The 24,159-nt window shown below is 46.8% G+C and overlaps 1 protein-coding gene across 1 annotated transcript; it reads left to right on the plus strand.

Annotated features, from left to right (window-relative positions):
* The first annotated feature begins 443 nt into the window (after positions 1 to 443).
* Positions 444 to 23,678, plus strand: LOC142922478 (uncharacterized). Its single transcript, XM_076063293.1, has 15 exons — positions 444 to 580; positions 2,051 to 2,130; positions 9,045 to 9,209; positions 12,334 to 12,401; positions 13,636 to 13,709; positions 14,061 to 14,119; positions 14,252 to 14,321; positions 14,619 to 14,692; positions 15,350 to 15,458; positions 15,599 to 15,693; positions 16,602 to 16,777; positions 19,952 to 20,019; positions 20,198 to 20,250; positions 22,672 to 22,776; positions 22,969 to 23,678. Exons 1-15 carry the CDS (start codon positions 568 to 570, stop codon positions 23,074 to 23,076), a joined length of 1,317 nt encoding a protein of 438 aa, XP_075919408.1. The 5' UTR covers positions 444 to 567; the 3' UTR covers positions 23,077 to 23,678.
* Positions 23,679 to 24,159: the final 481 nt, after the last annotated feature.

A 24,159-nucleotide genomic window follows, 5' to 3' on the forward strand; every position in this document is an offset into this window, starting at 1 on the left:
TCCAGGGGCCATCGGTTCAAGGTTGGGGTAATAAAGGGCAGGGTCAGCCGGGGGAAGGCGACGGAGTGGCAATTCAAGGCCACAATCAGCCAGGGCAGGGGCCTTCGATTCAAGGTTGGGGTAATAAAGGGCAGGGTCAGCCGGGGGAAGGCGACGGAGTGGCAATTCAAGGCCACAATCAGCCAGGGCAGGGGCCATCGACTCAAGGTTGGGGTAATAAAGGGCAGGGTCAGCCGGGGGAAGGCGACGGAGTGGCAATTCAAGGCCACAATCAGCCAGGGCAGAGCCAATATCACGACGGGAAAAAAAAACCCCAATTGGGCCGAGGTCAGACTCAGCCAAAACAGGGTCAGCGTCAACCCGAGCAGGGCCAGGGACTGTCAGGGCACGCCCATGGTCTGCTGGGGCAAGGCCGAGGTCAACCTAATCAGGGCCTGAGTCAGCCAAGGCAATCTCATTGTCCACTGGGCCAAGTCCAGGAGCCATTGGGTCACGCTTGGGGTCAACTTGGACAAGGTCAAGTGGGTCGTGGTGAAACTGGACAGGTTCAACAAGGTCAAGCACAGGATGCTATTGCAAGGTCAGTCAACTTGGTCATGGTCAAGTGACACCGCCAAGGTCAAGGTATTCCTTTCAGCTGTAGATCATGGCCCCGTGTATCGCCTGGCTCCAATCTGTAAACCAATCGCGCCGCTTATTTTACTTAAAACGATCTCAATCCTCCGATGTCCACATTGATCGCCGAGCACGAATTCCGCTTGCGCTTTTCAACCGGCGTTTGACGTCAGAAGTACGGTGCGGTGCTCTGCTTAGTCATTGACGATAACGATGGTTAGGCAGCGCTTGCCCCAGGAACGCAAGAGGCGGTACGTCCGTCACGCCGCGATGAAAAGCGGCTCGGCCTAGGTGTGCGTGCCTAGGGCAGGTGGACCGCGTTGGCTAGGAGACGTTAACTACCTCGCCTGGTACGCAGGAGGGTCGTGGGTTCGATCCCGACCCCTGACGCCTGTTGCTGTGTATTTGGAGTTTGCGTGTCTCTCTCTCATCATCATCATCACGGTGGCTAGGAGACGTTAACTACCTCGCCCGGTACGCAGGAGGTCGTGGGTTCGATCCCGACCCCTGACGCCTGTTGCTGTGTATTTGGAGTTTGCGTGTCTCTCTCTCATCATCATCATCACGGTGGCTAGGAGATGTTAACTACCTCGCCCGGTACGCAGGAGGGTCGTGGGTTCGATCCCAACCCTGACGCCTGTTGCTGTGTATTTGGAGTTTGCGTGTCTCTCTCTCATCATCATCATCATCACGGTGGCTAGGAGATGTTAACTACCTCGCCCGGTACGCAGGAGGGGCATGGGTTCGATCCCGACCCCTGACGCCCGTGCGTTTGAAAGTTTGCGCGTTCTCCCCACGGCGGTGTTGATGTTGCTCCATGCCCTGCGTTGTTTCCCCGCGCATTTAGAAAAACGTGACGTTTAAGAGTAATGCGGCTGATATACATTGACACGTGGTGATGAACCACTTTGTTGAGCTTATCAACTGTGGCCAGGTCGCTTCTGAACAAGAGCTACGTATCCGAGCGGGCTCTTACGTGGTAAAATAAGTTTAGTTTCGTTTAGTTGATGGGTTCCTTTAATGCTGGCTTTTGTCTCCAAAGTTTTTTTGGGAAAAAACTTTTGGTCAGTTCGCCGATTTTTCTACAGGTCAAGCACTTTATATCAGAACGCAATTTTACTGAAGATTTATTCATATTTATGATGCTCATCATAACCTCTCATTGCCGACAGACACCCCGACTGAGCTGAGCACTAAACCTCAGTTGGAAAGTTCTAAAAAGCGATACGTGTGTCAACGTGTACCAATGTACATCTCGTGCGGTGCTATTATGAACGATGTACTTTAATACTCTTTGGTTCTATTGGGTAAAGTCACGTAGGTGAAAATAAACCCAATAGAACCAATAGAACCAAAGAGTATGGATCCTAGCAGTCACGAAAGCTTTAAATCTAGGATGTACTTTAACTTAATTGTGCACAATTTTTGTTCGCAGCTCAAGCAAACATCACTGAGCAGCATCAACCTCGGCAGAGCACGCCACCGCCGCCGCCGCTGCCGCTTGATGGGCAAGAGGCAAGATGACTCGCTGATCACATTGAAACGTGTCCACAGATGTGCATCGTTATTTCACATTAATAATACGGTCATTCTAAGAAAATACCGATTCATCTAGTTTCATATTCTCGGTTCTTTCGGTAAAGTCACCACGTAGAAGGGAAACGATACAATAATAAAAATATAAAACAATAAAATTCTCGCGACGTTTCAAACATCTGAACAAGCTGCCAAATCGCTCTCCGTGGTACTGACGTTTAAAAAAAACTTTTTTCAAATTTTCTTGCTGTGGTTTTCACACCTGACGATGATCGCTGCTTGTGTTGCAGTCGAAACGTCGTGATAATTTTATTGTTTCCCTTTCTACGTGGCGGTGACTTTACCGAAAGAACCGAGAATGTGAATCACTGCAGTCGTGAAAGCTTCAAGTGAAAATTTATTTAGTTTCACGAAGCTTGGGGCTGCTGCCACGGTGCGCAATGGTTCAGCACGCTGGACTTGCGGTCCACAAGGTCGTGATGTCCAGGCGTGCCAGGTTTAATAGGCACGTGTCTACAATGTCCCACCTCTGTCCACTCTGCAGTATATATTGGTACACCGCAGTTGAATGGCAGGCCGCATGTGGTGGGGTAAAGTGTGGGTACTACCATCACTTCCAAGACGTCTCCCCAGCGTGGAGGAGTTCAGCCCCTAGTGAGGGTTTCTCTACCAAGACGTCTTGAACAGCGTGGAAGAGTTCAGCCCCTAGTGAGGGTGTCTTTACCAAGACGTCTTGAACAGCGTGGAAGAGTTCAGCCCCTAGTGAGGGCTTCTCTACCAAGACATCTTGAACAGCGTGGAAGAGTTCAGTCTCTAGTGAGGGTTTCTCTTCCAAGACATCTTGAACAGCGTGGAAGAGTTCAGCCCCTAGTGAGGGTTTCTCTTCCAAGACGTCTTGAACAGCGTGGAAGAGTTCAGCCCCTAGTGAGGGTTTCTCTTCCAAGACGTCTTGAACAGCGTGGAAGAGTTCAGCCCCTAGTGAGGGTTTCTCTTCCAAGATGTCTTGAACAGCGTGGAAGAGTTCATCCCCTAGTGAGGGTTTCTCTACCAAGACGTCTTGAACAGCGTGGAAGAGTTCAGCCCCTAGTGAGGGTTCCTCTACCAAGACGTCTTGAACGGCGTGGAAGAGTTCAGCCCCTAGTGAGGGTTTCACTTCCAAGACGTCTTGAACAGCGTGGAAGAGTTCAGCCCCTAGTGAGGGTTTCTCTACCAAGACGTCTTGAACGGCGTGGAAGAGTTCAGCCCCTAGTGAGGGTTCCTCTACCAAGACGTCTTGAACAGCGTGGAAGAGTTCAGCCCCTAGTGAGGGTTTCTCTTCCTTTAAAACGTCTTGAACAGCGTGGAAGAGTTCAGCCCCTAGTGAGGGTTTCTCTTCCAAGACGTCTTGAACAGCGTGGAAGAGTTCAGCCCCTAGTGAGGGTTTCTCTACCAAGACATCTTGAACAGCGTGGAAGAGTTCAGCCCCTAGTGAGGGTTTCTCTTCCAAGACGTCTTGAACAGCGTGGAAGAGTTCAGCCCCTAGTGAGGGTTCCTCTACCAAGACGTCTTGAACAGCGTGGAAGAGTTCAGCCCCTAGTGAGGGTTTCTCTACCAAGACGTCTTGAACAGCGTGGAAGAGTTCAGCCCCTAGTGAGGGTTTCTCTTCCAAGACGTCTTGAACAGCGTGGAAGAGTTCAGCCCCTAGTGAGGGTTTCTCTTCCAAGATGTCTTGAACAGCGTGGAAGAGTTCAGCCCCTAGTGAAGGTTTCTCTACCAAGACGTCTTGAACAGCGTGGAAGAGTTCAGCCCCTAGTGAGGGTTCCTCTACCAAGACGTCTTGAACGGCGTGGAAGAGTTCAGCCCCTAGTGAGGCTTTCACTTCCAAGGCGTCTTGAACAGCGTGGAAGAGTTCAGCCCCTAGTGAGGGTTTCTCTACCAAGACGTCTTGAACGGCGTGGAAGAGTTCAGCCCCTAGTGAGGGTTCCTCTACCAAGACGTCTTGAACAGCGTGGAAGAGTTCAGCCCCTAGTGAGGGTTTCTCTTCCTTTAAGACGTCTTGAACAGCGTGGAAGAGTTCAGCCCCTAGTGAGGGTTTCTCTTCCAAGACGTCTTGAACAGCGTGGAAGAGTTCAGCCCCTAGTGAGGGTTTCTCTACGAAGACGTCTTGAACAGCGTGGAAGAGTTCAGCCCCTAGTGAGGGTTTCTCTTCCAAGACGTCTTGAACAGCGTGGAAGAGTTCAGCCCCTAGTGAGGGCTTCTCTACCAAGACATCTTGAACAGCGTGGAAGAGTTCAGTCTCTAGTGAGGGTTTCTCTACCAAGACATCCTGAACAGCGTGGAAGAGTTCAGCCCCTAGTGAGGGTTTCTCTTCCAAGACGTCTTGAACAGCGTGGAAGAGTTCAGCCCCTAGTGAGGGTTCCTCTACCAAGACGTCTTGAACAGCGTGGAAGAGTTCAGCCACTAGTGAGGGTTCCTCTACCAAGACGTCTTGAACAGCGTGGAAGAGTTCAGCCCCTAGTGAGGGTTTCTCTACCAAGAGGTCTTGAACAGCGTGGAAGAGTTCAGCCCCTAGTGAGGGTTTCTCTTCCAAGACGTCTTGAACAGCGTGGAAGAGTTCAGCCCCTAGTGAGGGTTTCTCTTCCAAGATGTCTTGAACAGCGTGGAAGAGTTCAGCCCCTAGTGAGGGTTTCTCTACCAAGACGTCTTGAACAGCGTGGAAGAGTTCAGCCCCTAGTGAGGGTTCCTCTACCAAGACGTCTTGAACGGCGTGGAAGAGTTCAGCCCCTAGTGAGGGTTTCACTTCCAAGACGTCTTGAACAGCGTGGAAGAGTTCAGCCCCTAGTGAGGGTTTCTCTACCAAGACGTCTTGAACGGCGTGGAAGAGTTCAGCCCCTAGTGAGGGTTCCTCTACCAAGACGTCTTGAACAGCGTGGAAGAGTTCAGCCCCTAGTGAGGGTTTCTCTTCCAAGACGTCTTGAACAGCGTGGAAGAGTTCAGCCCCTAGTGAGGGTTTCTCTTCCAAGACGTCTTGAACAGCGTGGAAGAGTTTAGCCCTTAGTGAGGGTTTCTCTTCCACGACGTCTTGAACAGCGTGGAAGAGTTTAGCCCCTAGTGAGGGTTTCTCTTCCAAGATGTCTTGAACAGCGTGGAAGAGTTCATCCCCTAGTGAGGGTTTCTCTACCAAGACGTCTTGAACAGCGTGGAAGAGTTCAGCCCCTAGTGAGGGTTCCTCTACCAAGACGTCTTGAACGGCGTGGAAGAGTTCAGCCCCTAGTGAGGGTTTCACTTCCAAGACGTCTTGAACAGCGTGGAAGAGTTCAGCCCCTAGTGAGGGTTTCTCTACCAAGACGTCTTGAACGGCGTGGAAGAGTTCAGCCCCTAGTGAGGGTTCCTCTACCAAGACGTCTTGAACAGCGTGGAAGAGTTCAGCCCCTAGTGAGGGTTTCTCTTCTTTTAAGACGTCTTGAACAGCGTGGAAGAGTTCAGCCCCTAGTGAGGGTTTCTCTTCCAAGACGTCTTGAACAGCGTGGAAGAGTTCAGCCCCTAGTGAGGGTTTCTCTACCAAGACATCTTGAACAGCGTGGAAGAGTTCAGCCCCTAGTGAGGGTTTCTCTTCCAAGACGTCTTGAACAGCGTGGAAGAGTTCAGCCCCTAGTGAGGGTTCCTCTACCAAGACGTCTTGAACAGCGTGGAAGAGTTCAGCCCCTAGTGAGGGTTTCTCTACCAAGACGTCTTGAACAGCGTGGAAGAGTTCAGCCCCTAGTGAGGGTTTCTCTTCAAAGACGTCTTGAACAGCGTGGAAGAGTTCAGCCCCTAGTGAGGGTTTCTCTTCCAAGATGTCTTGAACAGCGTGGAAGGGTTCAGCCCCTAGTGAAGGTTTCTCTACCAAGACGTCTTGAACAGCGTGGAAGAGTTCAGCCCCTAGTGAGGGTTCCTCTACCAAGACGTCTTGAACGGCGTGGAAGAGTTCAGCCCCTAGTGAGGGTTTCACTTCCAAGGCGTCTTGAACAGCGTGGAAGAGTTCAGCCCCTAGTGAGGGTTTCTCTACCAAGACGTCTTGAACGGCGTGGAAGAGTTCAGCCCCTAGTGAGGGTTCCTCTACCAAGACGTCTTGAACAGCGTGGAAGAGTTCAGCCCCTAGTGAGGGTTTCTCTTCCTTTAAGACGTCTTGAACAGCGTGGAAGAGTTCAGCCCCTAGTGAGGGTTTCTCTTCCAAGACGTCTTGAACAGCGTGGAAGAGTTCAGCCCCTAGTGAGGGTTTCTCTACGAAGACGTCTTGAACAGCGTGGAAGAGTTCAGCCCCTAGTGAGGGTTTCTCTTCCAAGACGTCTTGAACAGCGTGGAAGAGTTCAGCCCCTAGTGAGGGCTTCTCTACCAAGACATCTTGAACAGCGTGGAAGAGTTCAGTCTCTAGTGAGGGTTTCTCTACCAAGACATCTTGAACAGCGTGGAAGAGTTCAGCCCCTAGTGAGGGTTTCTCTTCCAAGACGTCTTGAACAGCGTGGAAGAGTTCAGCCCCTAGTGAGGGTTCCTCTACCAAGACGTCTTGAACAGCGTGGAAGAGTTCAGCCACTAGTGAGGGTTCCTCTACCAAGACGTCTTGAACAGCGTGGAAGAGTTCAGCCCCTAGTGAGGGTTTCTCTACCAAGAGGTCTTGAACAGCGTGGAAGAGTTCAGCCCCTAGTGAGGGTTTCTCTTCCAAGACGTCTTGAACAGCGTGGAAGAGTTCAGCCCCTAGTGAGGGTTTCTCTTCCAAGATGTCTTGAACAGCGTGGAAGAGTTCAGCCCCTAGTGAGGGTTTCTCTACCAAGACGTCTTGAACAGCGTGGAAGAGTTCAGCCCCTAGTGAGGGTTCCTCTACCAAGACGTCTTGAACGGCGTGGAAGAGTTCAGCCCCTAGTGAGGGTTTCACTTCCAAGACGTCTTGAACAGCGTGGAAGAGCTCAGCCCCTAGTGAGGGTTTCTCTACCAAGACGTCTTGAACGGCGTGGAAGAGTTCAGCCCCTAGTGAGGGTTCCTCTACCAAGACGTCTTGAACAGCGTGGAAGAGTTCAGCCCCTAGTGAGGGTTTCTCTTCCAAGACGTCTTGAACAGCGTGGAAGAGTTCAGCCCCTAGTGAGGGTTTCTCTTCCAAGACGTCTTGAACAGCGTGGAAGAGTTTAGCCCTTAGTGAGGGTTTCTCTTCCACGACGTCTTGAACAGCGTGGAAGAGTTCAGCCCCTAGTGAGGGTTTCTCTACCAAGATGTCTTGAACAGCGTGGAAGAGTTCAGCCCCTAGTGAGGGTTTCTCTACCAAGACGTCTTGAACAGCGTGGAAGAGTTCAGCCCCTAGTGAGGGTTCCTCTACCAAGACGTCTTGAACAGCGTGGAAGAGTTCAGCCCCTAGTGAGGGTTTCTCTACCAAAACGTCTTGAACAGCGTGGAAGAGTTCAGCCCCTAGTGAGGGTTTCTCTTCCAAGACGTCTTGAACAGCGTGGAAGAGTTCAGCCCCTAGTGAGGGTTTCTCTTCCAAGACGTCTCCCCAGCGTGGAAGAGTTCAGCCCCTAGTGAGGGTTTCTCTACCAAGACGTCTTGAACAGCGTGGAAGAGTTCAGCCCCTAGTGAGGGTTTCTCTTCCAAGACGTCTTGAACAGCGTGGAAGAGTTCAGCCCCTAGTGAGGGTTTCTCTACCAAGACGTCTTGAACAGCATGGAAGAGTTCAGCCCCTAGTGAGGGTTTCTCTAACCAAGACGTCTTGAACAGCGTGGAAGAGTTCAGCCCCTAGTGAGGGTTTCTCTTCCTTTAAGACGTCTAGAACAGCGTGGAAGAGTTCAGCCCCTAGTGAGGGTTTCTCTACGAAGACGTCTTGAACTGCGTGGAAGAGTTCAGCCCTTAGTGAGGGTTTCTCTTCCAAGACGTCTTGAACAGCGTGGAAGAGTTCAGCCCCTAGTGAGGGTTTCTCTACCAAGACGTCTTGAACAGCGTGGAAGAGTTCAGCCCCTAGTGAGGGTTTCACTTCCAAGACGTCTTGAACAGCGTGGAAGAGTTCAGCCCCTAGTGAGGGTTTCTCTACCAAGACGTCTCCCCAGCGTGGAAGAGTTCAGCCCCTAGGGAGGGTTTCTCTTCCAAGACGTCTTGAACAGCGTGGAAGAGTTCAGCCCCTAGTGAGGGTTTCTCTACCAAGACGTCTCCCCAGCGTGGAAGAGTTCAGCCCCTAGGGAGGGTTTCTCTTCCAAGACGTCTTGAACAGCGTGGAAGAGTTCAGCCCCTAGTGAGGGTTTCTCTACCAAGACGTCTCCCCAGTGTGGAAGAGTTCAGCCCCTAGTGAGGGTTTCTCTTCCAAGACGTCTTGAACAGCGTGGAAGAGTTCAGCCTCTACTGAGCGCCCTCTAGTGGAGGCCCTTTTGCCAGCAGTGATTACGATCAAACAATTTCAGATCTGCGCCTTAAACATTTTTACGTTCATAGCACTTGGCAAAGACGTTTTAAGGGAAAGTTAATTTAAAAAATAAAAAAACCGTGTATTTGTGCTTGTACATGACTTGATCGAGTTTTCGGTTGAAATGGAGTAATAATAATCAGTTCAACACGTAGGCTTTCACGACCAATTATATTCGTATAATAAATGTTTTTTGGGTTATATCGCGTAAAGTATGAATGTGTAAATGTTGTGGATTTACTCTCCGACACACCGGTGGGCCGAAGTAGTAATTCACTGGCGCGTTTTGTTTACGTGACAAACCTCACTGGCTGGGTCGGGTGGTGGAGGGTAACGACACACACTTACGCGAGCCAACCCAAGAACGTTTATCGCGAATGATCGGTCATCGGGCAGCGGAAAATCTTGATGTGTTCACGACACTACGGCTTGGGAAGCTGCTGACACACGCTCCTCATGCCGTGTGTTGTGTTTGGTTGTTTTTTTTTCTTCGCAGAATAAAGATCACGTGTCAAGGACGTACAATTCTTTGCGCTGTGAAATGAACAAGTTGAACATGTGGAAGGTCAGAGTTCACTCTGAGCTCAGCAAAAAGGAGGAAGCTGTCAGAATGGCCCAGGAGACGGCCGACGCTCTGCAGAAATCAACTCGACAAACACAGGTGGGTAGCAGCAGCAGTAAGTGGTCTCATTTCTCTAAAGCAGTGCTTCTCAGTGTGGTCACTTACCCCCGGTATCACCGGTGGTCCACCACGCTCCTCCGGGTGGTCCTCAGGGCTGTGAGTAACACAGGTGGGCAACAGCAGCAGCAGTAAGTGGTCTTATTTCTCTAAAGCAGTGCTTCTCACAGTGTGGTCACCCTCCCTCCCTCCCCCGTACCACCGGTGGTCCTCCATGCTCCTCCGGGTGGTCGCGGGGTTGTGATGCAGGCTGATCCGGAGAGTAATTACAATGTACGTCATTATTATTATTAAATTAAACTCGTGATATTTAAAAATTAGGTGAGGAAAAACGACCTTAACCCTCGGGTCTAAATGCGCCCCCCCTAAAAAAAAACCTCGTAGCTGCGTTTAAAAAAATAAAGCGTTTGTATTCCCGTAATATGAGTGATTTAGTGTTACTGCTATTTAGAGAAACAAGCGAATGGCTGAGTTGGTTTGCGGGCCGACGACTTGTCGAGTTTCCGCGGAGTATTTGTGCATTGCGCGCGGTCATTCTCTTGGCCTTTAATCTTTGGTTACTTCGGTAAAGTCACGTGGTAGGTATAAAGATGATAAAATGTCCACGACGTTTCGATCGCAACACCTCAAGCGCTTTGTCCTAGGGCGGTAAAAAAAGTAATCCCTGCAGTGGAACTGCTGAACCAGCGAGAGAGTCCTGTCACAACAACAACAACAACAGCAGCAGCAGCAAGAGGTTTAATTTTTATTTTCGCCTGAGGACGACCGCCGCCTGTGGTGTCGCGATGGAAACGTCGTGATTTGATTTATTATTTTGTGTTGTATTTTTATACGCGCTACGCGACTTTACTTGAATGAAAGCAAAGACTGTGGATTCCTGCGGTGACGAAAAACTTCAAATCTCTTAGTCTTATTAAATTTTTATTTAAATATTTCGTGACTGCAGGGATTCATATTCTTGGTTCTTTCGGTAAAGTCACCGCCACGTAGAAGGGAATCAATAAAATAATAAAAATTTAAAACGATCAAATTATCATGACGTTTCGACTGCAACGCAAGCGATCATCGTCAGGTGTGAAAACCACAGCAAGAAAACAATTTTCACCGCCGCTCTTTAAAAAAAAATTCTTGCTGTGGTTTTCACACCTGATGATGATTGCTTGTGTTGCAGTCGAAACGTCATGAGACTTTTATTGTTTGATATTTTTTATTATTTTATTGTTTCCCTTCTACGTGGTGGTGACTTTACCGAATGAACCAAAGATTATGGATTCCTGCAGTGACGTAAACTTCAAATCTCTTCTTCGTCTTCTTCTTGATTCTTTCGGTAAAGTCGCCACGTAGAAGGGAAAAAATAAAATAATAAAAATTTAAAACAATAAAATTCTCACGACGTTTTGACTGCAACGCAAGCGATCATCATCAGGTGTGAAAACCACCGCAAGAAAAAAATGTCACCGCCACTTTTTTAAAATTTTCTTGCTGTGGTTTTCACACCTGACGATGATTGCTTGTGTTGCCGTCGAAACGTCGTGAGAATTATATTGTTTTATATTTTTATTACTTTATTGTTTCCCTTCTACGTGGTGACTTTACCGAAAGAACCAAAAATAAATCTCTTAGTCTTGTCGACTAAAGCAGTGAAACGCTTTCATTCAATGTTGGTGTGAGTGGCTCCTCATTTCTCCAAACCCAAACATTTATTGTCAGCTAATCGGTAAACTTCATCAATCTTTTGACGTAGACACGTAGCCAATGATCAGGTTTGGTTTTCCTCAGTGCACTGTGTGTATGTTGAACTTCTTTCACACCGTACGTAGCCAACCGTGCTGTGTGTGTATATTGAACATCTTTCACACCGTACGTAGCCAACCGTGCTACGTGTGTGTATGTTGAACATCTTTCACACCGTGCGTAGCCAACCATGCTACGTGTGTGTATGTTGAACTTCTTTCACACCGTACGTAGCCAACCGTGCTACGTGTGTGTATGTTGAACATCTTTCACACCGTACGTAGCCAACCGTGCTATGTGTGTGTATGTTGAACTTCTTTCACACCGTACGTAGTCAACCGTGCTATGTGTGTGTGTGTATGTTGAACTTCTTTCACACCGTACGTAGCCAACCGTGCTATGTGTGTGTATGTTGAACATCTTTCACACCGTACGTAGCCAACCGTGCTACGTGTGTGTATGTTGAACTTCTTTCACACCGTACGTAGCCAACCGTGCTACGTGTGTGTGTATGTTGAACTTCTTTCACACCGTACGTAGCCAACCGTGCTATGTGTGTGTTTGTTGAACTTCTTTCACACCGTACGTAGCCACCTGTGCTATGTGTGTGTATGTTGAACTTCTTTCACACCGTACGTAGCCAACCGTGCTACGTGTGTGTATGTTGAACTTCTTTCACACCGTACGTAGCCAACCGTGCTATGTGTGTGTGTATGTTGAACATCTTTCACACCGTACGTAGCCAACCGTGCTACGTGTGTGTATGTGGAACATCTTTCACACCGTACGTAGCCAACCGTGCTGTGTGTGTGTTTGTTGAACTTCTTTCACACCGTACGTAGCCAACCGTGCTATGTGTGTGTATGTTGAACATCTTTCACACAGTACGTAGCCAACCGTGCTACGTGTGTGTATGTTGAACTTCTTTCACACCGTACGTAGCCAACCGTGCTCAATGGGAGATGCAGTGGCATCTCAAATAACGTTGCTACATTTGCATATTGTTTCAGACTCATTAATTTCGTCTGGTTATAATCACGATTAGGTTGTTTTTGTGGATTCCCCATAGTCATCATTATGATTGGTAATTGTGTCCACTCATCATTCGTCATTGTTAACTAAAATAGAGAAACACTTGGTTTGCCAAGACAATAATTTAAAGGTACTTCTAATCTGTTTGTAGCTTCAACTGGACAGCAATAAGATTCGTGTCTGTGGTTCCTCAGCGATCGCTTTGTCTGCATGATTGACGATGCTTTATGAAACCCGAACGTTATTATCAGTGCTGTGTGTCAGATAACAATTATCAGACAACTGTGTTGAAGCGGTATGCGTCACCTCAGCGAAGTGTGTGTGTCGTGTTTCCTTTCAGCTTGAAAATGTACACCTCAGCGCGCAACTTCAAGACGTGATTGACATCAAAGGAGATTTAATGGAGAAGTAAGAAGTTATTCATTTCCCTCGAATTTCATCTTTGTCCTCTGTTTAGGTTCCTAAGCTTACTGGAGAAACCCGAAGAGCAATGAAGCTCTTTTTTTTGTAACAAATGTCCGGTAGATTTTAGAGATGTCCAGTGGACTCAGGGGCGAGGAGCCAGGATTTTGACTTTGGGGGGGTTGCTGACTTCAACATTCTGAGATATCTCAGTGTGTTTGTGTTTTCCAATGGGCACCACAAATGTATAAAACTAATTATTGGATTTGAGCTGCGGAGTTTATTAATAGGTCGGAGCCGCCGACGTGGCCAGTAAGTTCGATAAGTTCGCAAGGCTGCCGCTCAAGCAGCCTGCAGGGCAGCACGCAAGGTGGCAGCCTGCAGGGCAGCACACAAGGTGGCAGCCTGCAGGGCAGCACGAGGTGACATCACAAGGTGACATCACAAGGTGGCAGCACAAGGTGGTAGCCTGCAGGGCAGCACAAGGTGACAGCCTGCAGGGCAGCACACAAGGTGGCAGCCTGCAGGGCAGCACAAGGTGGCAGCCTACAGGGCAGCACGAGGTGGCAGCACACAAGGTGACATCACAAGGTGGCAGCTGGCAGGGCAGCAGCACAAGGTGGCAGTCTGCAGGGCAGCACAAGGTGACATCACAAGGTGGTAGCCTGCAGGGCAGCACACGGGGTGGTAGCCTGCAGGGCAGCACACAAGGTGGTAGCCTGCAGGGCAGCACACGAGGTGGCAGCCTGCAGGGCAGCACAAGGTGACAGCCTGCAGGGCAGCACACAAGGTGGCATCACAAGGTGGCAGCCTGCGGCATTTTGCAGCAGCCGGATATCCGGTTATCCCGATTGCCGACTTCCCCAAATTTTCAGGGGGGGGGGCTGACCCCCCCCATCCCCCCCTGTTGCTCCGCCCCTGAGTGGACTACTGGGTGGAGGTCAGAGGTCACGCCGGCAGAACAAACGAGCGACTTGTTGATGACACCAACATCCTCTCTGCATTTTCATTTTAAAAACTTTCGCGACTGCAGGAATTCACGTTCTTTGGTTCTTTCTGTAAAGTCACAGAAAACAACAAAATCACGGTGAGTTTTTATTTTGTTGTTTCCCTTCTACGTGACTTCACCGAAAGAACCAAGAATATCTTCATCTGCAATGCGCTTTGCCTTAAAATGGCGGATACGTTCCTACGAAGGTTTTCTGACCCGCCGTCCTTGCAATGTGCCCGTGTCCGTAAGGATCCGTGCCACCAGGCAGATGTGTGACGATCTGAAGGGCCAGTCCTCTTCAGTGCAACAAACATTAACCAGAGGTACATTCTCAACATTCGCCGACCATTGGACGTTGCCGGTGTTACACGTTTAGTGATTAAACTTGCTTGTCGTTGACTCACGTGGGTCACGTGCGTACGGTGATAATGGACGTTGACGGTGTAACACGTTTAGTGATTAAACTTGATTGTCGTTGACTCACGTGGGTCACATGCGTACGGTGATAATGACATTGACGGTGTAACACGTTTAGTGATTAAACTTGATTGTCGTTGACTCACGTGGGTCACGTGCGTACGGTGATAATGGACGTTGACGGTGTAACACGTTTAGTGATTAAACTTGCTTGTCGTTGACTCACGTGGGTCACGTCCGCACGGTGATAATGGCAGCTGAAACAGAACAAGAAGAAGTGGAAGCTGTTCATTCGTCGCTGAAAGCAGAACTGAAGGTAAAATGTGTGATGCTTTTTAAATTTTGTTTTCATTTAATTGTATTTCTTGAGAAACGTGTAACGGTATAAACGTACGCACGTGCACATTTAACATTAATGCTGGATCCCCGCTGTCATCCTCTCTTAAAGACGTTTGCGGTGACTTTCAGCGAATTGAATTTAAAGTCTCAAAATGACAAGAATATTGCGTTGTGCAAAGGTGAGTCTCGTGCCGGGTGACGCAATGCACGGCTGCTCAGTGATACGCAGAGCACTGTCGATGATGATCAATGACCGTTGTGGTTTTTACTGGATGAATATTGACGCGCTCAGCCACTTTGTCGAACGTGCGACGCGCGTGTGTCGTACGCAGTGGAAGCAGCCGTGGAAGCGACGGGGAGAGCGCGGTGGGACTTTGTAAACAAGTTGACGATTAAAGAAAGCCAGGTTCGCGCGAATTCATGAGCTCATCGCTTTTGCTCACATTTTAAATGCATGACGCGTGTGTCGTACGCAGTGGAAGCAGCTGTGGAAGAAATGGAAAGAGCGCGGTGGGACTTTGTAAACAAGTTGACGATTAAAGAAAGCCAGGTTCGGGCGAATCCACGAGCTGATCGCTTTTGCTCACATTTTAAATGCATGTTGGGATAAAAAAAAAATTGGATTAAATGACCATGCATTACCTTTTACAAACCAGTGTGTATATATATAGCTCAAACCCCAAGGGTCTGTTATAATTCAGGCTCATTAATTTTTGTTGATTTCAAATGTAAGAAATGCAGCTCCTAAAGGCATGCCTGTCTCAATCATAAAATATCCTTTGAAGATCAAGATCACCTTCAAATAAAAACTGATATATTAATGTTCCTATCCCAAACTATTGCCTTTAACGCCTACTATTGCCATTGTGTACAGTGTTCATACATTGCTTTTACAATTTACAAACGTCTGTATAACAATATAATGCTTAAAATGTGAATTATTTCCACTTTAGAACGTATTCAGTGCCCTAAACGCATTTGTTCAACGAAATATATGGGATCTGCACATTTCGACCTCTTTGTCTTGATTTCTCAAGTTCATTTCAGTCTGGTAAACACAACTTATCTGACTTCAATGATGACTTTCAAACCAGAAAACTCGCCTTGCCCAGCAGTAGGTCATTTCATAGATCCGTGCGTAAAGTCGTATTATTATCTTTGTCGTTCAGTAGTTAGCAAACAGAGAGTTCCGTCTTTTCGCTCTTAGGCCAAAGAAATGTCCGAGCTGTTGGAGTTAAAAAATGAAGAGCTCAAAATGGCCTCGCAAAAGCTGCAAGATTCCATTGAAAGCTGCGCTCGACTCGAAGAAACAGAGCGTGAGAGCACACTTCAAGTTGCCCGCTTTTTATTGCCAACGAGCCCGGATGTGTTTGTGCGTGTGCGCGGTGGGCAAATGTCTGCACGTCCCGACCGTGAAAGTCGATCCCGATTTCATTTGTTTTGCGTGAATTAACAGGCAACTTTCAAGCACGGCTTGAGCAAATGCAGAAAGAAAGTGGTACCCTGAAACTCGAAGTAAATCGCCGTCGGGAAATTGAAAGCACGCTGCAGGTGACCTATCCGTTCATTTTTTTTATTTAAAGCTTTCGTGACTGCAGCGATTCATATTCTTAGCTCTTTCGGTAAAGTCACCACGTTGAAGGGAAACAAAATAATAAAATATATTTAAAACAATAAAAATTCTCACGACGTTTCGACCATAACACAAACGGTCGTCATCAGGTGTGTCGGTTTGCATTAATTAATTTATTTTTAAACGGTGTTTAAATGGTGTTTTAAAAATAAATACATTAATGCAAACCGACACACCTGATGATGACCGTTTGTGTTATGGTCGAAACGTCGTGAGAATTTTTATTGTTATATATATATTTTATTATTTTTATTGTTTCCCTTCAACGTGACTTTACTGAAAGAGCTAAGAATATGTATCCGTTCATATTTATTACATCGCTAATATTGTCTGCATTCCTTAACTGGATATTTTTAACGGAATGGTTTTCTTTTTGATTTAAAGCTTTTGTCACTGCAGGGATTCATATTCTTGGTTCTTTCGGGTAAAGTCGCCACGTAGAAAGGAAACAATAAAATAATAAAAATATACAACAATAAAATTCTCACGACGTTTCGACGGCAACTCAAGCAATCATCATCAGGTGTGAACACCACAGCAAGAAACATTTTTCACCGCCACTTATTCCAAATGTTCTTGCTGTGGTTTTCACACCTGATGATGATTGCTTGTGTTGCCGTCGAAACGTCGTGAGAATTTAATTGTTTGATATTTTAATCATTTTATAGTTTCCCTTCTACGTGGCGACTTTACCGAAAGAATCAAGAATAAGGAATGGTTTTCTCTTAGCCTTTTTGGAAAAGTCTCAAGCTTTTTTAACTGTATCTGAACAAATGCAGCGGGTCACCCGCCTCATCGATTTCATCATCGTACGGTCTGAATGCAGGCTGGGATGCAAAACGCGGAGAGAAGTTTTGCGGAGAAGGAGCGAGAGTTCACCGCAAGCACCGCGGGGCAGCGGCTGTCGTGCGACAAGCTGCAGCACGAACGTCGGGACCTGAACGTGATTGTGCAAAACCTGGAGAAGGCAAACGAAGAGTTGACAGCAGCAGCCAGCCAGAGGCAAGTGGTGAACTTTTACAACACGGAACGTGGCGCGTGCCGAGACATTAATCATCGATTTAAAGCGTTCGTGACTGCAAGGATTAATTGTATTAAATAATAAATTAATAAAATTTAATAACACGATAAAATTCTCACGACGTTTCGGCCACAACACAAGCGGCCTTCATCAGGTGAAGGGACGAGACTGCCTCAGCGCTCCAGCGCTGTCCTCCAGACATTCTCGTCCCTTCACCTGATGAAGGCCGCTTGTGTCGTGGCCCGAAATGTGAGAATTTTATCGTGTCATTTTATCAATTTATTATTTTATTCTCAATCTACGTGATGGTGACTTTACCGAAAGAACCAAAGAAGATGTTAATTATCGTTGCGTCGCTATTGTCACGTACTACGCTGGTTGACGCAGGAAAGCACCACGGTGGTGTTCTTCACTCATTTTCAGAGGTGGCGGAGGGCGAGGGCGGGTCGGGGGGGGTGGGGCACGTCCGCCGATAAGACACGGTACAGCGTGAGGGCCGCCACACGTTTTAACACTGCTGGGTTTGACAGCAGCACACGAGGACGACGACGACGACGACGATGGGGAGGTGATTTCAGATCTGGGTATTGTCAGGGGCCGCACAAGAGGCCACCAGGGGCCGCTCGTGGCCCGCCGGCCTTGCAGTGAAGGACACTGCCCCGCAGTGTTCACGTTTAGAAGGGGGTCTGCAATTGTTTTGCAGTAGGGGGCGACAATTGCTTCGTGTTTCCCCCAATTAAGTTATTAGCGAGTTTTCAAGTTTGTGAATTTCAGACGTTGGGAGCTACTAAGGAGAAGGCGCTGCATTGCGTAGAACATCTCTGACTGTTGTGGTATCTGTAAAGCAAAACAAATACAGTACAGTTTAAATTTCCATTTAAAGCTTTCGTGACTGCAGGGATTCATATTCTTGGTTCTTTCGGTAAAGTCACCACCACGTAGAATGGAAATAAAATAATAAAAATAAAACAAAATAAAATTCTCACGACGTTTCGGCCACAACACAAGTAGCCTTCCTCAGGTGAAGAAACAGAACTGTCGGGAAGACGGCGCTCGAGTGAACACTGCTAAGCTTGGCAGCGTCTTTTAAGCTGGGTGGGAGGAGCAGAGCCCCTTGACTTAGGAGTTTACATATCAACAGAAGGATTTAGCATTGAAGTAGCTAAGTTAATGTGTTGGATTAGCATGATGTTAATGTGAGGAATTAGCATGTAACTGGGAGATTAGCATGATGTTGATGTGAGGAATTAGCATGTAACTGGGAGATTAGCAGGATGTTAATGTGAGGAATTAGCATGTAACTGGGAGATTAGCATGATGTTGATGTGAGGAATTAGCATGTAACTGGGAGATTAGCAGAATGTTAACGTGAGGGATCAGCATGTGACTGGTCACGGAAGTAGCTATGTTAAAGTCCGAGTTTACATATCAACATAAGGATTTAGCATTGATGTAGCTGTGTTAATGTGTTGGATTAGCAGGATGTTAAAGTCAGAAATTAGCATGTAACTGGGAGATTAGCATGATGTTAGTGTGAGGGATCAGCATGTGACTGGTCACGGAAGTAGCTATGTTAAAGTCAGAGTTTACATATCAACAGAAGGATTTAGCATTGAAGTAGCTAAGTTAATGTGTTGGATTAGCATGATGTTGATGTGAGGAATTAGCATGTAACTGGGAGATTAGCAGGATGTTAATGTGAGGAATTAGCATGTAACTGGGAGATTAGCATGATGTTGATGTGAGGAATTAGCATGTAACTGGGAGATTAGCAGAATGTTAACGTGAGGGATCAGCATGTGACTGGTCACGGAAGTAGCTATGTTAAAGTCCGAGTTTACATATCAACATAAGGATTTAGCATTGATGTAGCTGTGTTAATGTGTTGGATTAGCAGGATGTTAAAGTCAACAAATTAGAATGTAACTGGGAGATTAGCATGATGTTAGTGTGAGGGATCAGCATGTGACTGGTCACGGAAGTAGCTATGTTAAAGTCAGAGTTTACATATCAACAGAAGGATTTAGCATTGAAGTAGCTGTGTTAATGTGTTGGATTAGCAGGGTGTTAAAGTCCGAGTTTACATATCAACAGAATAATTTAGCATTGAAATAGCTGTGTTAATGTGTTGGATTAGCAGGATGTTAAAGGCAGAATGTTAGTGTGAGGGATTAGCATGCCGGTTTATTTTTTCCTTGTTTCAACGTTAGCACCACGGAAAGCGACGAGCTTTGTTCAGACGGACGAGTCCATCATTGTTCGGAACGGAGGAGGGGGGAGAGGGAGAAGCAGCCACGATGCGCTGGGTCTGCAATTATTTTGCAGTAGGGGGCGACAGTTGCTTCGTGTTTCCCCCAATTAAGTTATTAGCGAGTTTTCAAGTTTGTGAATTTCAGACGTTGGGAGCTACTAAGGAGAAGGCGCTGCATTGCGTAGAACATCTCTGACTGTTGTTGTATCTGTAAAGCAAAACAAATACAGTACAGTTTAAATTTTTATTTAAAGCTTTCGTGACTGCAGCGATTTATATTCTTGGTTCTTTCGGTAAAGTCACCACGTAGAAGGGAAACACTAAAATAATAAAAATATAAAACAATTAAATTCTCACGACGTTTCGACTGCAACGCAAGCAATCATCGTCAGGTGTGAAAACCACTGCAAGAAAATTTTCTTGATATGTGGTTTTCACACGTGAGAATTTTATCGTTTTATATTTTTATTATTTTATTGTTTCCCTTCTACGTGGTGACTTTACCGAAAGAACCAATAATAGAGTACAGTTTGTTTACCGATGCAGTTTTCTGCATCGTTTAATCTGGCTTCTGCCGCACATCACGAACACAACGTCCGCGTGACGATTATCCGAACCGGTCCCGGGCCTCCACTCAACTCGGCCTCAAATGAGTACCCTGGTGCGGTGTGTGAACATTGCCACTGGGGAGACAAAGGCGGCCGGGCGTGGTGCTGGCCACCCACCCCCTCGTGTACCGTGCCGGCCTTAACAATGATGCTCACGAGCAGCACTTGACCCAACAGTCTGTTAAGGCTACACGGGGACGATTTTCGTCTTGCATTGATTGTGTACTGCGTTGCGTATGACATTTTTTTTAACAATTAAATGAGGCAGATGTCTTGTTATGTTTTTTTTTTATCAGGCGCAGCGAAGAAGCTGAGATTCGTAGCAGGCTTGAAAGAAATATTCGTGAAAAAAATACAGAAATAGGTAGGCAACGTTTTGAGAGTGTCAGTGACCATTGCGAGTGTTAATTATTTATCGCACGTGTGACATTTGACCTCTATCAGGAGTGTACATTGTTAACGTCTGTTTAATATATTTTCATCGTTGTCCAACGTTTATTGGTAATCCTTAATTAATATTATCACTCGATTAATATTTTTAGGTAATTTGAAGATTGCAAGCGACAATAACGACATGAAACATCGCGAAACGCTGGTGAGCACATTTCAATGTCGTCTATCGCAATATCAGCCAGAAGAGCGGACGACGTTCAACGTCGCGATTGTAGTTCACAAGTTCATTAGCCAAGTAAAGCCCAATGAGCCAAAAAAGCTCTTTGTCAATGGTGGCTCAGCAAATCATTCTATTTGAACAATTACACAGGTTCACATTTTTAAAATAAATCAATTAGATTGTACTATTTACATTCACATTTGAAACTTTTGTGATCTTAACAGTCGGTTTAGGTGAGGACAGAGATGACAGAGTGAAGGTGCTAAGAGACGATGCTAGATGGTTCCAAAGCTTTGTAGCAGCTACATTAAATGATTTCGATTTATCTTCCCACCCGCCCCACTTCTCTGAAATGGTTCAATTGCGTTGGGATTGTTTTCCGCCAGCGAAGTCACCTGCTTGAGCAAGCTATGCAGCGTTGCCGTATTGGGGCTCGCACTTTGTTCCCCAAAAGAAAACACAATCGCTTTTCGATTTATAATAATAGGGTTTTTCCCCTTTTTTCTGGCAATAAAACTGAAACCTTTTTACGAGGATTCACGTCACTGCAATAACCACAATACCTGCAGTCAAAATGCAAACAAAAAACCTACTATGATAATATATATGTGGCATTGTCCTTGAAACTGATTGGTCCACACCAAGGGACGGCTTTCTTTTGAGCCTCGACCCAATTGGTGCTCGACAAGATGACGCCAAAAGGCGTACATTGTCTTTGAGCTGTGTGACGCCTTTTGGCGTGGACCAATCAGTTTCAAGGACAATGCCACATATATTATCATAGTAGGTTTTTTGTTTGAATTTTGACTGCAGGTATATTGTGGTCAATGCAGCGACGTGACTCCTCGTAAAAAAAGGTTTCAGTTTTGTTGCCAAAAAAAGGGGGAAAACCCCTCTATTATTATATTTTGGCACTGGCAAAGGAGGTCCAATGATGTAGATGCTCACCCCGAGCCCTCATTACCTGGATAGTGCATTGTCTTTGAGCTGTGTGACGCCTTTTGGCGTCATGTGGTCTAGCACCAATTGGGTCGAGGCTCAAAAGAAAGCCGTCCCTAGGTGTGGACCAATCAGTTTCAAGGACAATGCCACATATATATTATCATAGTAGGTTTTTTTGTTTGCGTTTTGACTGCAGGTATTGTGGTCGATGCAGCGACATGAATCCTTGTATAAAAAGGTTTCAGTTTTGTTGCCAGAAAAAAGGGGGAAAACCCCTATTATATTATTATATTTTGGCACTGGCAAAGGAGGTCTAACGGTGCTTTTCGATTTTATCAAACACGGAACGCCGGCCACTGCGTCGGTCTCCGTCGCTGTGCTCGCAACGGCGTTTGGGTCGCGTCCCAATATTTTTTGTTTTGCTTGGCAAGGCGTTTCACGTTGAGCTCCTGAGAGGCTCGGGGAGCACGTGGGGGGGGGGAGGGGGGAGAGAAAGGGAACGTTCAGACGGCATCCGAGAGCATTTACATTATGAGACCTCCTTTGCCAGTAACAAGATATAGTAATAGGTTCTACCCTTTTAAACTGGCACGAAAAACTGACACCTTTATTCAAGGCATCATGTCTGCAATAACCACAACACAAGCAGTCAAAATGCAAACAAAAGAGACAACTCTGATAATAATAATGGCACTGTCCTTGAATTTGAGTTTTTTGTGCCAGTTAAAAGGGTAAAAACCTATTCCTATATCTTGTTACTGGCAAAGGAGGTCTCATAATGTAAATGCTCACCCCGAGCCCTCAATACTCTGATAGTGCGCTGTTTTTGAGTTGTACGCCTTTTGGCGTCTTCTGGTCCAACACCAGTGGAGACTAGGCTCTAAGAAAAGCCGTCTCGGGTGTGGACCAATCAAATTCAAGGACAGTGCCAATATCGTTATCAGAGTTGTCTTTTTGCTTGCATTTTGACTGCTTGTGTTGCGGTTATTGCAGACATGATGCCTTGAATAAAGGTGTCAGTTTTTGGTGCCAGTTAAAAGGGTAAAAACCTATTCCTATATCTTGTTACTGGCAAAGGAGGTCTCATAATGTAAATTCTCACCCCGAGCCCTCAATACTTGATAGTGCGCTGTTTTTGAGTTGTACGCCTTTTGGCGTCTTCTGGTCCAACACCAGTGGAGACTAGGCTCTAAGAAAAGCCGTCTCGGGTGTGGACCAATCAAATTCAAGGACAGTGCCAATATCATTATCAGAGTTGTCTCTTTTTTGCTTGCATTTTGACTGCTTGTGTTGCGGTTATTGCAGACATGATGCCTTGAATAAAGGTGTCAGTTTTTGGTGCCAGTTAAAAGGGTAAAACCTATCGCTACGGCATCCGAGAGCTTACGCCCACCGTGGTGCAATAAACACATCTTGGGGTATCGTAGGAAGTGTTGGTCTCGTGTCGTGTCTTGCGTGAAGGAATCCTTAGACGCGTTCAAACGAGAGAGAGCTTCACTCCAAGAAGCCGTCTGTCAAATGGAACAGCGGATAGCCGCCATGGAAACGCTGAAAAACGAAAGCAAGGTATTTCGAACGTTTCTTAAATCTACGGGTAAAATAATAACCCGCGCAACACTTCCCTGTGAGCGTTATCGTTTGCAAACGCGTGTTAGAATTGCGTCAATTGTCGTCGCTGCGGATGCTCTTTTTTGCGCGCACAAATGTGGCAATTCGCGTCGCCCGGCGCCGCATCTTGGGGCGTCGTTTACCTTCCAGAGCGAACTCAACGGAGCGAAAGCAAAAGAGCGCGTCTTGGAGAATGACCTCAGAGACGCCTTGAACGCGGTGAACGTCCTGGAATCAGAGCTGTCTCAGGAGAGGTAAATGTTGGAGCGTTATTTTTCAGCTCGCTCATTCGGGCGCATTTAGGCGTTCCCCTCCTCCTCCCCCTTCGCCCTCTCTCCCTTTTATCGTTTCAACCCCCGGCCGTCCTTCCCCCGAGAGCGGTGTCTCTTCACCTTGACCGCAGCCTGCCACCCCTTGTGGCTCTCAGCCGTTAACAACGTCGTACAACGTCGATACGGTAGAAACCGTGGGATCGCGAGCTCGATTCGTTCCGGAAACGTGTTTTGTAATCCAAAGCACTCGCGTATAATCAGAGCACTCGGTACATCAGTTGTGATCACGTGACGCCCGGCAGTACAAAGCGTGTCTACACGTGCGCTGCGCGTATTGCGAGAACCTCGCTCGTTTATCAAGTTAATATTTATTTACAAATGTAGCCCGTCTCGCCAAACACTCGCAGGCCAAGTTACTCGCAATCCAAGGTTTTACTGTACACAGCAACTCCTCTGCACCCCCTGTGGGACGTAAGGCCACAATAAATACACAGGGGTTGATGAAACAAAGTAGTTGTACTAACGTATCCACGCTAAATTTGCGTTTTGTTTTTTCACCTTCTAAAGAAAACAAATCTGGCCGTGTCTCGTACCCCCCCAGAAAGGGAATCTCGCACCCTCAGGTTGTGAAGAGCCACTGCCCTACAGGGTTATCCGAGTTAAGGAAGTAGACACCAGGGAAGTAGAGTTTATTTAAACACATGGCATCGACGGGTTAAAGATATAAAACGCCGGTGAATAATCGGCGTGCTTGACAGGTGTCAAGTCCCAGGCAATGTCGTCTGTCTGTGTGTGTGTGTGTACCTTAAGCGTACACACACACACACAGACAGACGACATTACATACAGACACTTACATACAGACTCTTACATAAAGACACTTACATACGGACAATTACATACAGACACTAAGACACTTACATACAGACACTTACATACAGACACTTACATACAGACACTGAGACACTTACATAGACACTTACATACAGACACTTACATACAGACACTTACATACTGACACAAACAGACACTGAGACACTTACATACAGACACTTACATAAAGACATTT

This window comes from Petromyzon marinus, unplaced genomic scaffold (assembly GCF_048934315.1).
Source record: "Petromyzon marinus isolate PM22_M1 ecotype Great Lakes invasive population unplaced genomic scaffold, UKy_Petmar_22M1.pri1.0 PM_G_Scaffold_99, whole genome shotgun sequence".
In the NCBI taxonomy this organism is placed as follows: Eukaryota; Metazoa; Chordata; class Hyperoartia; order Petromyzontiformes; family Petromyzontidae; genus Petromyzon; species Petromyzon marinus.